Source organism: Apodemus sylvaticus, chromosome 10, assembly GCF_947179515.1.
Source record: "Apodemus sylvaticus chromosome 10, mApoSyl1.1, whole genome shotgun sequence".
Lineage (NCBI taxonomy): Eukaryota > Metazoa > Chordata > Mammalia > Rodentia > Muridae > Apodemus > Apodemus sylvaticus.
In genome coordinates this window covers 39,419,951-39,436,359 of record NC_067481.1, presented here as the reverse complement: position 1 = coordinate 39,436,359, position 16,409 = coordinate 39,419,951, and the positions used below count along the sequence as shown (strand labels likewise).

Genomic DNA, 16,409 nt, shown 5'->3' with positions numbered 1-16,409 from the left:
GCCCCGAATGGCAGAGCGGCGCTCGGACCATCGGCATCGCCTCACGTCGCCCCGCCCCGCGCTGCGCGCCCATTGGTTGACGCCGGCCCGAGCCCGCGCCTCGCCCCCTCCCCCTGGCGCCCAGACCGCGCGGCTGCCCGGAGCGGGGTCGGAGGTGAACGGCCTGGAGTAACCCCGGACGCGCGCGGACCTAATGGGGCTGGGCGGCTGAGGTGGGCGGACGGGCGGGGGCGGGCCGGGGGCGGGGCAGTCCACCGAAGCCCCGCCCTCCTCGGCCCGGGTGCCGGGCCGGCCTGCGGAGCGCCTGTCAGCCATCGCCTAGTCGCCGGCGTCGCCTCCCGCCCAGCACACCTCGGCGCAGGGACTCAGCGACCGTCGGTCCCTGCGTGCCGCCAGCCTGAGGTGAGGCGAGGGCCGCAGCGCAATCCGGAGCGGCCCGGGCCGCGGAGGGGCAGCCGGCAGGGGGCGGCCTCCTAGCCTCCGCCGGCACGCGGTGGGGCTCCATCCCATGCAGACCCCGGGCCGGGCAGCCGAGTCCTCTCCTCAGCTCCGCGGCCTCTAAGTCCCCTTGCTCGAGCTTCGCGTGGAGGGCTCCGGGGTCCGGTGGCTTGCGAGCCGAGACCCCGGAACCTGGGAGGAGTACCGCCCAGGGCCCTTAGGGAGGGACCAGTGTGTCTGCCCGGTGCTTGCTGCCTACTTGCGGGTCTGATTCTTTGCGTCGGATCCTGGGCTCCGAGAGGGAGAAGACCACGTGGGAGGCGGGTGTTGAGGGTTGGGTCTGGTTGCACGGAAAGTCTTGTTCCTCTCTTGCGGAGAGAGGTGTGGGGCGCGGACTGCTGTGGCACTCACTGTGCCTTTGTATCGCGGGGAGAGCCCGGGCCAGGCGGGCTGTCCCTTTGCCAGTTCCTGCTCACAGGATTTGAGGGTTTCTATGAGGGACGTAAGTAGTAAAAGCGTGCTCACCAGTACTTAACTCTCCGTTTGGCGTTCGCCTTGCTAATTTAGGGCAGCTATTGGCGATAAGACCTAAGAAGGTGATAGGAAGCTAGAGTTCAGAGGAAAATGTGAGTGGACATTCTGCCCACATCTGGGCCGATATGTATGTAGTTTGGATTTGGGTATTCGGAAAGTGGACATTTCCAATAAGCTTTAAAAAGCAGGGGCATCATGTAGGCCTTGTGTGTTTTTATAGAAGCATACAGGAGTATTAACTGATCAGAGGAAATTATTTTAGATGGTTTTGTTAGGAGATTGAAGACAAATCAAAAGGCTCTAGGATTTCCAGCTTCCGTGTCTACATAAATCGTTTCATAAACTTCCCAATGTGCAAGATAGATATAATCTGGCCTTCACTCAGAAGTTGTTCTCTCTTGACTTTTCTGTTTAATTTTTCCCTCTACTTCTACAGTTCAGGCTGGGAAGTGTGCTTTCCTTGGTTACATAGTTTAGTTTCCTCTCTCTGGGCGGATAGGAAAGCCCTAATTTGTCTGTTGCTTGGTGAATGGGGATGCCCTTGACATCTGTCTTGGGAATTTTTTGGGTTCATTTGACAAGCACTTCTTGGAAAAGAGTTGTTATCTAGCAGTAGGATTTTTTTTTAAAGCAGTGTAGGTAGTAGTAGGTGCTTGCTTGCTGCGAAGTAGTAAGTTTGTTCCCACTTCGTTAGCTTCAGTTTATTTCTAAATACTATTTAAGCCTTAACAGAAGTATTGATGTGACCCCAATGATAATTAGCAAAACCTGTGTGTTTGAAAGAGGTCAGCAGTAAAATACCAGTATCTGGAGCTGCCTGCACTTATTAGTATTGTACAGGTTTTGCTTGTGATTTACCAGAGAATAGAAATACTTCAAAGAAAAGATTAAGTCGTTTTCAAAATGGAAGGGGAAGTTGGGAAATAATGAATTTATACATCAGACCATGACTAGGTAATATCAAAGAACTACCATTGTGAAAGCTAGCCTTGGCGAACTCTAAAGTGCTGTGAACAAGTTTAGGTGTAGAGTGCTTTTCAGCTAAGAAGTAGGAACTTTTTACCTGTCATACAGACTGGTTCAACTGGTCTGAAGCCAGTGTTTTGTTTTATTTGGAGGGTCTTCATATGTGTAGCCTTGGACTTGAAATTCTCCTGTCTCGGTGTCTCGAGTACACGGATCGTAGACTTGTATTGACACACTCTGCTCTGTGTTCTCTCCCTGCCCCCCTCCCTCCTGAGATATGGTTGATCCTCAGTAGTGTATAGCTCTGGCTGTCCTGGAACTTTTTTTGTAGACCAGGCTAGCCTTGAACTCAAGATCTGCCTGCCTCTGCCTTCCAAATGCTGAGATTAAAGGGTGCCCTACCACACACCACACCCAGCTTTTCCTTTACCTTTTCCATTTTTTTTTTTTACATTTGTGTGTGTGTGTGTGTGTGTGTGTGTGTTCATGTAGATGCTCAGGTGCATGTGTGGAGGTCTGAGGACAACCGTTGGGAATGGGTTTTCAGGTTTGAATTCAGATTGTCAGGCTCTATAAGTGCTTACCCCTTTAAAAAAAGAAACCGAAAAACTTTTATCTATTTATTTTTTGTGGGGAATGTAAGCATGCCTGCCATGTGGAGGTCAGAAGACAGACTGATATCTGTTTACTCTTCTATCATGTGAGCCTTGGGGATTGAACGGAGAGCATCAGTTCAACAACAGTCCCTTTACCAGCTGAGCTACCTTCTGGGATTACAGGTGTCTGCCACCATATTGTTTTGGTTTTTTACTCGCCCGCGTGTGCATGCGTGTGTGTGTGTGTGTGTGTGTGTGTGTGTGTGTATAAGATCAGAAGACAATTTATGAGAGTTGGTTCTCTCCTACCATGTGGGCTCCTGGCAAGTGCCTGCATGTGTTGAGCTGCCTCCTTGGCCTTCAGATCTTTTATGCAGTGCTGGGGATTGAACCAGGGCTTTGTGGATGCTAAGCAGGCACATCACCGACTTAGCGTCCTCAGCCCCACTGTACCTTTCTTTAAAATGGGCATGTCCACCTACAGTCCCCAGGTCACTTGAGTCCCAGGGCTTCTGTGAATAGGACCCAAGATATTTGCAGATGATGTCATTTTGGAATGTCAAAAAAAATTAGATAGCCCTGTTTTTTTGTTTTTGTTTTGTTTCATTTTCAGTTTTAAGGTAGCTAATACCTTAATTATTGGATGAGGAACCAACAATTAAAATCATGCAGTAATACACTTTAATGTTTTTACCTGGGAAAGGCTAGGCTACTTTTTGAAGCAATTCAGAAAAAAAGTTATTTTATCATTCTCTAACTTTTGTTGTTTTGTTTGTTTTGTTTTGTGACAGGGTTTCTCCATGTAGCTCTAGCTGTCCTGGAATTCTCTCTGTAGTCCAGGCTAGCCCCAAATTCAGAGATCTGCCTGCCTCTGCCTCCTGAGTACTGGGACTAAAGGTGTGTGCTACGACCACCTGGCATTCTCTAACTTTTTCAAAACGTCTATCTATGTGGGCACAGGAGGAACAGGGTAAGGTCAGAAGACAGTTCTGGGGAGTTAGTTCTCTCGTTCCCTGTAGATTGAACTCCAGTTCCCGTGCTTGAACTTGATGTGTGTTTACTGGTTGAGCCATATCGCCACCCTTCACATGTTTTCAAAGAGTAATAACTGTAGAAGTCACACACCAAGCATATTTCCATACATTTAAATTAGTAAATCTTAATCACTGTGGAAGGGTCTACCATTTGAAAGTAGTCCTCATTAATCCATCCACTTTTTAAACAGATTCCTATTTCAGTAGTTTATGTCTGTCTCTCTGTCTTTAATAATTCTGAGCTTTCCTTGAATGCATTGATTCATTTGACATGGTAGAGACAGTAGCGTTACAAGGATGCTGCACTTACTTGGAAGAGTGCATGTGACCTGGCACAAGCTCTTACAAGTTTAGCCAGTTAGTCTCCACCAAGTGTATTCTAGTGATTGAGTTCTCTTACCAATTTGTTACTTATTCAAGTTGCCATTTGCCATCTGGTTTTAGGATGGTTAAGGAGACAGGTAAAAAGTTTCACAATAAGGGATTTTGTTGGATGTGGCATAGCCCCTGCATGTAATCTCAAAACTCAGAAGACAGACAGAAACAGGAAGACTTCTGTGAGTTTGAGGCCATGGTCTACACAGCAGGTTCCAGGTGAGCTAAGGGCTGCATGAGAAGAATCCTGTCTCCAAAAAAAAAAAAAAAAAAAAAAAAAAGCAAAAAAACAAAACAAAACAAAAAAAACCCCAAACCAGAAAGGGATGTTAATCACGGCACCCATACGTTGATGTCCTCAATTGATGCCACTTTCCAGTGTTGTTAAATGAGACTTAAGTTCATTCCATCCTTTGAGCATTCTGTTCTGACCCATCCTTACCTGAGGCACTGCAAAAATAGTTACTATTTTATAACACTGGGGGTTGAATCACATGACCATATATATAAATTATGAAGGAGATCATCTTAGAGTCAGCATGTATAAATAATTTTTTGACATGATAACATGACATTTGAATTTTTTTTAAAGATTTATTTATTATTATATGTAAGTACACTTGTAGCTGTCTTCAGACACACCAGAAGAGGGCACAGATCTCATTATGGATGGTTGTGAGCCACCATGTGGTTGCTGGGATTTGAACTCAGGACCTTTAGAAGAGCAGTCAGTGCTCTTAACCACTGAACCATCTCTCCAGCTTGACATTTGAAATTTTTGAATGAACTTGTTATGTTTGAAAAATAGACCTAGATTTTGAGGAAGTTTTTTTTTTTTAAGACCTCATTTATGAATTATGTCAGAAGTAAGCTCAAAAGTGAAGCTTTTCAATCTTTCTTTAGCCATTCAAATTTAGTCACTGCTTACATGTATGTGTGTGTGCATATACACATATCTGGGAATAGTAAGGCTGGTAGAAACTTATTTGTTTTTAGTTTAATTAGAGGTAATATCAGATTAGTTCATGATGAAGGATATTTTGAGTTGTTTATATTTTTTTCTTTAGTATTTATTGATATTCCTGGGTCTGGCACACAAGCTGTTTAATTTCTTTGATTCCATTTCACATAAGTCACTAGTTTATGGTGCACACCTTTAATCCCAGTGCTCAGGAGGCAGGGACTGGTGGATCTCTTGAGTTTGATGCCAGCCTGGTCTACCAAGTGAGTTCCAGAGCAGTCAAGACTACACAAAGAAACCCTGTCTAAACAACCCCCTCCTGCCACCCACCCAAAGTATCTAAGGACGTTTCTGGTCTAGTTTTCCACTTAATTACAGGGTTTTCTGTATAGCCTTGGCTGTCCCAGAACTCTGTAGATCAGCCTGGTTCCAAGCTCCTCCTGCCTCTGTCTTCCCAGAGCTGGGACTAAAGGTGTGCGATACCACTGCTTGGCAGGGATAGTTTTTCATTGGTTCTTTTCATTTAAAACTAGCAGTTTATATGTATTTCACTATCTGATCTAATGTTTCATAGGTCAACTAACTTTTAGGAGATTATTTTTGGTTTTTGGTACTAGAATTGAATTTAGAGCTTCATGAGTTATATTCTCAGTAGGCAGTTCCTATCTGTACCTTAAAGTTTCTGTTTAATTTTAGGGAGAGGTTTAACTCCACAAGAGTTAGGAATGTTGCCTTAAACTGTAAATATTTTTCTTGCTTTAGTTCTCCAATGCTAATATAGTGCATCAACAGATCTAGAAGACTTGGGAACAGCAATAAAAATCAATGCATTTTAAAAATATTTATCTGTGCATGTATGGAGGCCATAAGAGGGTGTCTGGTGTCTACTGTCATTCTTTGCTTATGCCTTAAGATGGTCTATCCCTGAACCTGAGGCCCAGGTAGCGTAGTCTGGAAGCAAGCCTGGGGCTTATCTAGGCAAGAGGTCATTCTTGTCCAGTAATCCTTGGAGCCATGGTTGCAGATGTTTTCAGAGACTCTTAGCTTGTCACATGGGCATTGGAATCTTGTTCCTATGATTGTGGAACAAGCACTCTTAATCAGTGATCTGTCTCTCTTTCCCCAGCTAACTGTCTGTCTATCTGTCTGCATGTTTTTGTTTATTTGTTGTTATAGATGGGATCTTATGTAGCACAGGCTGGCCTCAAGCATAATACCTAGCCAAGCAATATTTTTTTGTTTGTTTTTTGAGATAGGGTTTCTCTGTGGAGTCTTGGTTATATTGGGACTCTGTAGACCAAATTGGCCTCTGCCTACTAAGTGTTGGGATTAAAAGTGTGCACTAGCAATATTTTCATAAGAAAGTCTTTCAGTCCTTGAGACTCTGAGGTAATGGGGATACCCAGATTGTTGGTACAGCTCTCTAGATACTGAACTATGAAAAATTTTAAAGCTTTTTAAATTAAAAAATGGAAATGCCTTAGGTTTTCAAAGGATACTATTTGAAATAAATACTTAGTTCATGTCTCCTAGATTTTTTTGTTTTTTTTTTTAAAGATTTATTTATTTATTATATGTAAGTACACTGTAGCTGTCTTCAGACACCAGAAGAGGGCGTCAGATCTGTTTTCGGATGGTTTTGAGCTACCATGTGGGTGCTGGGATTTGAACTCATGACTTTGGAAGAGTAGTCAATGCTCTCTCTCCAGTCCACCTCCTAATTTTTTAACCCTATAATAACCCATCAAAGTCTGGTATTTATGCAGCATTTTGCGATATTGGATATTGGGGTGTGTGACTCTAAAGAGAATAATTTTTTCCAACTTTATCCACAAGATGATTTAAGAGTCAATTACACAGTAAAACATATAGTGCTAATATGTGAATAATATTTTAATTGTCTAAATGTTCAAGATAAGGGGTCATAGGATCTTGGAATAAAGGGAAAACTGTCTACTAAGCTTATTTTAAAATCTTCAGGTCATGATGCATATGCAAGTTAAGTTCAAAATTTAAGTATAAAAGAGTGAAGCAGTGTCTACCCTCTGGTCTTTGTTTTATATTTACCCACACTAGTAGCAAACATTTTAGTATCGTTTTTGTTTGTTTTGTTTTCTGAGACAGGGTTATTTTGTTTGCTATCCACCTGCTTCTGCCTACCTAGTGCTGTCCGGCTGTCTGTGAGTTTTTGTTATTGTTGTTTGAGATAGGGTTTTATGTATGAGATAGGATTAAAGTCTATGCATAATAGTTATGAGATATTTTACTATTTGTCCTTTGAGACATCTTACAGGTTGGCTTGGTGTTCACTCAGGCTGACCTTGAATTCAATAATCTTTTGCCTCTTGTGTGGGATTAGAGGCTCCTGGTCTTTCACCGGAGTCGGTTGCTTGTGTTCAGATGTGGTTTTATCCAGCTTACTGATGGCCTCCAACTCACATTGTGGCCAGCATAGCCAAGGCTGACTGTGAAGTCTGCTCCTTCTTTCTCTTCCTCCCAAGTACTGAGGTAACAGGTTTGTACTTCCATGCCTGGTTAAATAACTTACATTTAAGAAATTATAAATTTTTTTGTTTGCTCTTTATATAACTTTGGTTGGCCCAGAATTCAGAGATTCACTTGCCTCTGGCTTCCAAGTGATGGGATTAAAGGTGTCTAAATGTTATAAATCTCTTAATTTACATAGGTTTATGTTTATTATACTTGAGGTTTGGGGTCACCAAGTTCTGGAATTATAGTAGGGGCCACTCTTTACCTGGCAAGCCCCCTTCTCCCTCCCTCTGTTATACTGAGTCCAGGCTTCACACACCCTAGTCCAGCACTTGGCCACATGTTTAATCCCTTGCATAAAAAGTTACAGGGTTCACAAAGTTGATTAAAATCCTACTGATTCCTACTTTAGTTTCTTTTGTGATATATCTTTTTGTGTGAACAGCATGCTTGCCTGGTTGCATCTTGATTTCTCACAAACAGTAAGCATTGCCTACTGATATCTTACAATAGATTATAGTCTTATTTTTATCAGAAAGTTTATATTATAAATATGTAAATGCTGTACAGGATTTAGTCATATCCTGTACAATTATAACTTTGGAGGTAGTAATGGTCTTCATTTCTGTTGTTAGCTTTCTGTGAGTTTACCATGTATTAACTCTGCACAAGTTTTCTCATTCTCTCAGAACACTGATGTGAGCCAGATAGTCCATTAATTTTCATCTAAAAATCTCTCTCAGACTCCTGGCTAACTCCAGCCTAAGTTCCTGCCTCTTGCATCTGGCACTTAAAGGTCATCCTGGGCTCCCTCCTCACTATCACCCTAGGGATCTCTTTCCCATCTTCTCTGCTGCTGGAGAATTCATATTCCATATCTTCCACATGCTTGGTTTCTTTCCCCTCACTTGTGTCTGAAATATTCTTAGTGGCATCTTGAGAAAGAATACATGGGAAGAAATTTTTTTTAACTTTTTATTTAAAAGTTTTCAGCTTACAAAGAATAATGCAATAAATATCAATGTTCCCTTGACCTAGATTCATCAATTTTTAGCATTTTGTCACATTTGCTTTGCTGCTCTTTGTTGTATATGTATTATTTTTTTATGAATCATTTCAAACTACGCTGAAGAATCCATATATACTTCTGCTTATTCTAATAATTAGGACATTTTCTGGTTTAATCACTTATTATGCCTCCCTCATTTAACATGAATGTAAAAATATCTGATTTATATTTCCATTTAAGATTTCTTACTCATCTCAGTAATACCTTTTTCTTTCTCTTTTTTTTTTCTTTTTTTTGGAGATGGGGCCTATCTTGAAACTTAATACATAGACCAAGTTAGCCTCAAACTCATAGAAATCCATACTTGCCTCTGCCTCCTGAGTGCTGGGATTAAAGGTGTGCATCACCAGGTCTGGGCTTTTTTTTTTAAAAAGGTGAGATAGTGTCTATAGTTGTATCTTCTATTTTTTTGTGGTAAGCTTTTTTATTGCTGTGATTATTTTTTTAACTTTAAGTTTTAAAAATATTCATGTATTTTGTCAGGGAGTGGTATGATTCGCAGATAAGTTTTTACTGTTTTTTTTTTAATTCAAAAATTTTACTTTTTCTTTTTTTTTTTTTAATTTTAAGAATTACTTCTGGGCAATGAGATGGCTCAGTAGTGGGTAAGGGCACTTGCTGGACAAGCCTGAGCACTTGAGTTTCAACCCCAGGACCGAAGTGGTTGAAGGAGGAATAGACTCCCTCAGTTGTCTTTTAACTTACTCACACTTAGATGTGGGCAGAGACAAATAAATGGACAAGCTGTAACAACTAATGTTCCTTTTTTAATGTAAACTTAAATATGAGATTACCTTCTTGAGCCCACAAAATTGAGATCAGCCTGGGTAACAATGAGATATTGTAGTAAAAGGAATTATTTCTAGTTTCTTTTTTCCTTTTGTATTTGTTTTCTGAGACAGAGTCTTTTTGTGTAGTCAAGGCTAGCCCTGAACTTGATGTAAGCCTCTTGGACTCACAGGCCTGTACCAACACACCTATGTATTTGTTATTTTTTTAATATCTCTTTAAAAAGTATACCATTTGCATTTAGCAATATTTTCTCTTAGATGCCTTAGGATAACAATGATAGCTCTTTAGATTTTGACTTTTTTAGTAATTTTAGACTTAAAGAAAGGTTGAGTGGGAATATTCCACAGAGAGCTCTGCACACTTTTGACTAAACTTCATTCAGTATGGGCATCTCACATGGTAATAGTACCTTTATCAAACCTAAGAAGTTAACGTTGGGGCTTGGGTGTGCTTACTTACTTTGCCCACCCTCTGGAGGCTCAGTCCTGACACACACACAAAAGAAGCAGTAGAAACTCTCTGATGAGAGTATTGTTTGCTGCAGACATTTTTCAGATTTTACCCCTCAACCCACATAGGGTTTTCCTGTTGGGTAGCTAAATCATGGTTCTGTGTTGCGTTTGGTGCTTATGTACTTTCTTTGTGAAAGGTCTTAGCCTTTCCCAATGACTTTCAAGTTTGAAGTCTGGTCAGCATTTATATTATAGAGTCTCTCACAATTTGAATTGGTCTAGTATTTTCTCATGGCTTGACCTAGGGTTTTGTGACTGAAGGGAGTAACCATAGAAATGGAATTGAGCCCTTCTATCTTTTTATTTTGTCCCCATAGTTATACTTTGTTTTTCATACTCTTTGGTTGTGTGTTTTTTGATTTTACAAGTAGTTATTTGCTCTCGATTCTTTCATTTGGACACTTTCTCAGACATCTGGTAATACTTAATTGCCTGCTTGTATTTTAGAAGGTGGATGGAAGAGGGGATGAGAGCTTGTGACAATTTGAGTGGGCCTTACAGACTGTTAGCTGTATCAAAGGATGATCTGGTGGGAAACTTAGGTACCTCAGTGTTGCTAGCTTAAGGTCTCCTCATTATCTAACACCTCTTCCCCACCCCACCCTAGTGCTTCAGCTGTTCAGTTCTACAAAAGATCTTGTGAGGTCTTAATATATTTACTTAATGTATCCAGCTTTAATATGGTAAGAGTACCTTTTCCTCTTGTTGGTATTCTCCAGTCTATAAATGGACCCTTTCTGGAGAACTAGACTTTTAGCCTTTTATCAGCTGGTACCTGGCCTCATGAGATACAGGGAAATGGAATGATCAGAAACCTCTGAGACAAGCTCAGCCAGTCCTTCCTTCCTTCCTTCCTTCCTTCCTTCCTTCCTTCCTTCCTTCCTTCCTTCCTTCCTTCCTTCCTTTCTTTCTTTTTTTTTTTTTTTAACAGAGCTAAGGACCGAACCCAGGGCCTTGCGCTTGCTAGGCAAGCGCTCTACCACTGAGCTAAATCCCCAACCCCCAGCCAGTCCTTTCTTTACTTAATTCTTTCATGTACATAGCTGAAATGTTTTGGAGATTCTGTTGTGGGTTTTGGCTTTGTGGCTTTACCTAGTTATTTCCTACTTTTTCTGCTTTCCCAGAAAATATCTGGCGGTTTGTAGACATTTAACCAAAAACTACATTCCTTAATTATTTATTTATTTAGTGTATTAATATCTGTGTTGGGAGGCACCATCTGTGTGTGTATGTGTGTGTGTGTGAGAGAGAGAGAGAGAGACAGAGACAGAGACAGAGAGACAGAGAGAGAGAGACAGAGACACACACACACACACAGAGAGGGAGAGACAGACAGACACACAAACACACCCCACATGGGGGTGGAGATTAAGCTTAAATATGTGGTGGAAGTCAACTTTCAGGAGTCCTTTTACCAGGTGGAACTCAGATCTTCAGGCTTGGTAGCAAGTACATTTTATTGAGCTATCTAACTTCCTACCAACAACTAAATTCTTTTTTTTTTTAAGTTATTTTATTGGGGTTTGCGTATGTGTAAGCCATAGCATGCCTGTGGAGGTCAGAAGGCAACTTGCTATGTGGATTCTGGGATTTAATTCAGAGTGCCAGACTTTGTATAAGTCAGCCCTTTTATGTTTTAGAAAATGTCTCATGTGGTCCAGGCTGGTTGGGAATAGACCATCCTCCTACCTCAGCCTTCCACACACTAGTATTATCAACTGAATTTAAGACTTAGATATCTAGGATAGGGTCACTATATCAAAGCATGTTGAATGAAACTCCCCAAAGAACCAATTTTTAAAAATGTAAGGCTGGAGAGATGGCTCAGCAGTTAATAGCACTGGCTGCTCTTTCAAGTGAGCCTTTTTTTTATTTCTAGCACCCACATGGTAGCTCATATCCTTCTGTGACTTCAGTTCTAGGGACTCCAATGCCCTCTTCTGGCCTCCGTGAGTACCAGGCAGACATGCAGGCAAAACACTCAGATACATAAAAATAAAAGTAATTGAGATACCTGTGTCTTCTCCAACTGCAGGTCTGATTTAGTAGATGTGGAGTGGATTTTATACATGAGTATTGTAGAAGTTTTTTTTTTTTTTTAAATTTGGTTTTGTTCTGTTTTCCTTGCTGTTTTTGACCTTGCTTTGTAGACCAGACTGGCTACCTACTTTTGCTTCCTGAGTTCTAGGATTAAATGTGTGTGGCACCACCTCCCAGGTTTTTCTTTTTTTAATTTTTAATTTTTAATTCTTGTTTTTGAGACAGGGTTTCATACAGTCCTTGCCTGGCCCAGATCTGTTGCCAAGAGTAGCTTTGAACTCCTGGAACTCCTGATCTGCTACCATTCAAAGGCTAAGACTGCAAGCATAGGCCAGAGGTCCCACTGCACATGTGTAGTTCTGCAAAGCTTTAGGGTATTTCTTATACATAATCAAAATGGAGACTTTCTTCCATGGATACTTTTAAGTTGTTAGTTTAGAAGCAAACCTAGGGTGTGAGGAGTATACTTTTTTGTCCCTTTAGAGTTTAAGGACTTAGAATAATGTGAATGCTGCTCTCTCCCTGGTTTCTAGTTTGTAATGCATGTAACCATTTTAAACATACCCAGCCTGAGTTCTAGAAAATGAAGTTATTTTCTCTCTATTGCCTTATTTTCAATGAAATGTTAGAAGTAATAAGTGTTGTGATGCATTGATTTTGAGTATGGTTTTTTTCAGAAAAGCTATTTTATGAAAAAAGGTGAATCACTGTTTAGTATGTTTAGAAATAAAGTTTTAAAATATGAAATGTTTGTGTTTTATATCATGAAGTAATAAACTACTGAACTTTATGCTTGAAGTTAGGTAATATTTACCAGAAAACATAATATTTTGAATTTTACTATTTTTGTACTACACTGAGTAGAACTGTAATTGAGGAAAAATTGTTTTTTTTTTTAAATAAAAGAAAAACAAACAGAAAAAGCAACCTTCAAATTTCCGTTTTTTTCTTTGTTTAGTTCTTTTTGGAGGCGGATATCTGCTGAGACAATAAGAATTATACGAGGTCAGTTTCAAATAATACTCTTTTATCTTTATAATGTAGTAAAAGTTTTCATGTGCTAAAATGTTCAACTGTGGGTTTCTGTTGTCTTCCACAAAGAATTTTGGCAGACGTAGGGTGAGTGACCCAAGCGAACAGGGAGGCTGACAATGACAATGGTGGTGACCCACTACTTTCTCTCTAATTGAGAATCAGTGGAAATGGGACAGGCTGTGGTAGCTTCTAGAGTGTCTAGATGGCTACTCAGTGATTTTCCAGCCATGACCTCCCTCTCTGGTGGTGTGCATGCCTGCTCTGGGGAGCAGTGCTCTGTACAGGTGCTTGCCGCTAGGCAGGTGTCAGCTGTTAGACATGGCCGCTTCGAGTGTCTGCAGCCCTTAGACAAGGCTGCCTGGGCCCTGGCCCCTAGGAGAGGACAGCATGAAGCTGGCCGTGCCGAGCCTTTCATTCATCGGCCCAGGGACTGTATTTTACCAACACTGACCTTTCATGATCTCCAAGAGTCATTACTTTCTCATTAATTTTATTTTATTTTTGTGACCATCAGATTTCAGTCAGATTATAGGTTAGAATGTACACATGTGTGCCTTAGTTCCCCTGTGAAGGACACATGTGTGCCTTAGTTCCCCTGTGAAGGCGGCAACTGTGAACCAGGTGTGGAAGTGCTCTGTCATCCCAGCTGTTGGGGGGTGGAGGCAAGTCATCCCCTGCTACAGAAGTTTGGAGTTAGCCTGACTGTGAGAAGCCATCTTTTCCCTGCCTCTCCTAAATATTTGGCCAGCCTTTATTTTTTATTCTCTTCAGTTGCTGTACTTTTTATTATTTTTAACATGGTCAGTGTGTTGGAATGTCCCTTTTTCCTTTCCCTAATTCTTGTTTTCTTCTAATGATTTGATTGTCTTTTAGATTAAATTCCATATAATTTGGAGACTTAAGAAAAAAAAAAGAATACAGTACTGCAATGCAAATGTATAGTAAATATAGACAATTTTTTTCATTGCTGGATATTGAAGTGGGCCTCTTGTATGCTAGACAAGTGCCACTTTAAATATATTTTTGTTTTGTTAGTTTCACATTCGCCCTTACACTGCCTTTCCCAGTCCCTCTCCCCACCCTTATTGATCCCCTTCCTTACCTTAAATATTCATTTTCTACTTACATGCCATATATATATGTATGTATGTATGTATATACACATAGCAATATGTTTAAATCTAGATTCTACCTAGCAGAAAAAGTCATATTTTGTCTTCCTTCCCCCATGTTATCCTGTCTTTTCCCCCTCTTCCCCTCTCTTTAGACCTCTTCCTAATCATTTCTCACTTCTGTATGTATTTATTTATGCTAGTTTTAAAAATAAAAGTTAGCGTAAGTATTCTTCAGTTCTTTTACAGAATGTTCACAGATTTTTTTAAAATTTTCATCTGTATATTTTTTATTTCTGGCAGCTTGTTATTGTTTTCTCTTGTAGCACAGTGGTTTTTAAGCTTTGTGTCTTTTTTTTAAAACACATTATTATACTTCAGTCTAAAGCTTCTGAAAAAGTTGGTTTAAGATAGGCCCAAGAACTCACACTCTTACAAATTCCCTAATAGCAGTTCCAAGTCCAGGAGTCACATTCTGGGAACTGTACTGTCCTAGTGTTTGGAAATATGATTTTGTCTCTAAACAGATAAACTCTGACTTACAAATCATGCCAAAAGAATGGTGAATGTGTAATTTTAATATATTTCTTGCCATCTAAACACTTAAAAACCAAGTCTGGTGGCAGAAGTACGTAATCCCCACACCTCAGAGGGCTGATCAGGAGGTTCACGGTTCAAAACCAGCCTGATCCACAGAGCAAGTTCAAGGTCATCCTGAGTAGTTTGATGTGACTCTTATCTCAAAACAAACAAACAAACAACACACACACACACACACACACAGTAGAAGAGGACAGGGTATTGCTCAATGGAAGAACACCTGCCTTACATGTGAAGGCCTGAGTTTAATCCTCAGAGCCATGATCACACCCTACCAAAACATTGATGTTTTCTTGTCTGATATAATCAAACACTGCTCTCCACATACTTTTATATCTGAATAGTGGGCTATAGCATATAAAATTATCAATAAATTGTTTTCTAATAGTACCATATCTTGGAACATCATAAAATTTGGATTGAGAGCCATTTTCTGAATTAAAATTATTGATTACACTGCACATTGCTTAGTACCGAGTTGACATACAGATTTACAACCCTGGCTGTCCTGGAACTCATAGAGATCCACCTGCTTCTGCCTCTTGAGTGCTGGGATTAAAGGCATGTGCTACCATACCATGATTTAAAGTTTTTAAAATAAAAATTTTGAAGGGAAAGAATACTTTTAGCTTAGTTTGGTGTTTGGATTTTTTTGTTTGTTTTTGATATGGGGCTTTGAACTGGTAATGATTTTTGGTTAGGTTTGTTCATTAGCTACTGATGATAGCTAGTAATGTCCTGTATCTAGAAAACTAGAGTTTGTGATGGCACATCAACTACTCTGAGTACAGATTTAAAATTTGGTGGTAGATTCACTCCCTCTACAAATTCTGTGTATGAAATTAACAACAAAAATAGACATTTGGGGGTAGATTTTTAAAATAATCAGTTGAAGAAAAAAACATGTATAGACAAGAGTTTTTCGTTTGTTGTTTAAATACATATATTTAGTAAAATTCATAACTTTTCGTTGTATGGTGTTTGGAACCAGGTGATCATTATGTAGTTTAACCACCCAGTTTCAAGCAGTTGCCACTCTTGCTAAACTCTTTAGCATTTATTACCCACAGTGCTGCAGATGAATCACAGTCTCACAACAGCTTTTACTTATAGTAAAGGGTTCCCATTGATAATAGTTATTCCTTCAGTATCACTGAATTAGTGAAGAGATTGGTAATGCTTATAGATTATGAGAAATACTTCTAAAACTTTTAATTTATAAACATAGTTACCACAACCTCTCTTCCTCCGTTGGAGCAAACAAGCGAATTCGAATAGAATAGCCATGGGAACCAGCCTTTAATTTCAGTGCTCGGGAGGCAAAGGTAGGTAGATCTCCGTGAGTTAAAGGCCAGTCTGGTCTGAAGAGTGAGTTCCTAGGCAGCCAAAGCTACACAGACAAACCCTGTTTTAAAAAACAAAAAATCATAAAGAGTAGCCAAGGAAGCCAGTTCTCAGACTTATTTCCAAGCGACTTGTGGTTTATGCTTTACTTTCTTACATGTTCTCACTTATAGGTTATTGCTTGTGACCTGCTTGTCTCTTCATTTTTCCCATAGCTCTGAGAGCTTATTTTGAAAGAATAATGGATGAACCATCTCCGTTGGCCAAAACTCTGGAGCTGAACCAGCATTCTCGATTCATAATTGGGTCTGTGTCTGAAGACAACTCAGAAGATGAGATCAGTAACCTGGTGAAGCTGGACCTAGAGGAGAAGGAGGGCTCCCTGTCCCCAGCCTCTGTCAGCTCAGATACACTTTCTGATTTGGGCATCTCTGGCTTACAGGATGGTTTGGCCTTTCACATGAGGTGAGAAAAGCTGTTTCATGCTTAATGTGCTTAATCTGTCTTGTTA

General features: G+C 40.3%; 1 protein-coding gene across 4 annotated transcripts in view; it reads left to right on the top strand.

The window, feature by feature from the left end:
* Positions 1-16,409, top strand: part of Acaca (acetyl-CoA carboxylase alpha) — a 267,019-nt gene that overhangs the window by 52,743 nt on the left and 197,867 nt on the right. Inside the window, exons 1-3 of one of the 4 annotated variants that reach the window (XM_052193825.1) lie at positions 132-402; positions 12,766-12,812; positions 16,114-16,363. In XM_052193825.1, coding sequence (XP_052049785.1) covers positions 16,140-16,363 — 224 coding nt within the window. In that variant the 5' untranslated portion in view covers positions 132-402; positions 12,766-12,812; positions 16,114-16,139. Of the gene's footprint in view, positions 1-131; positions 403-844; positions 941-12,765; positions 12,813-16,113; positions 16,364-16,409 lie in introns of those variants that run through there. The other 3 variants (XM_052193826.1, XM_052193828.1, XM_052193827.1) reach the window with 3 other exon arrangements.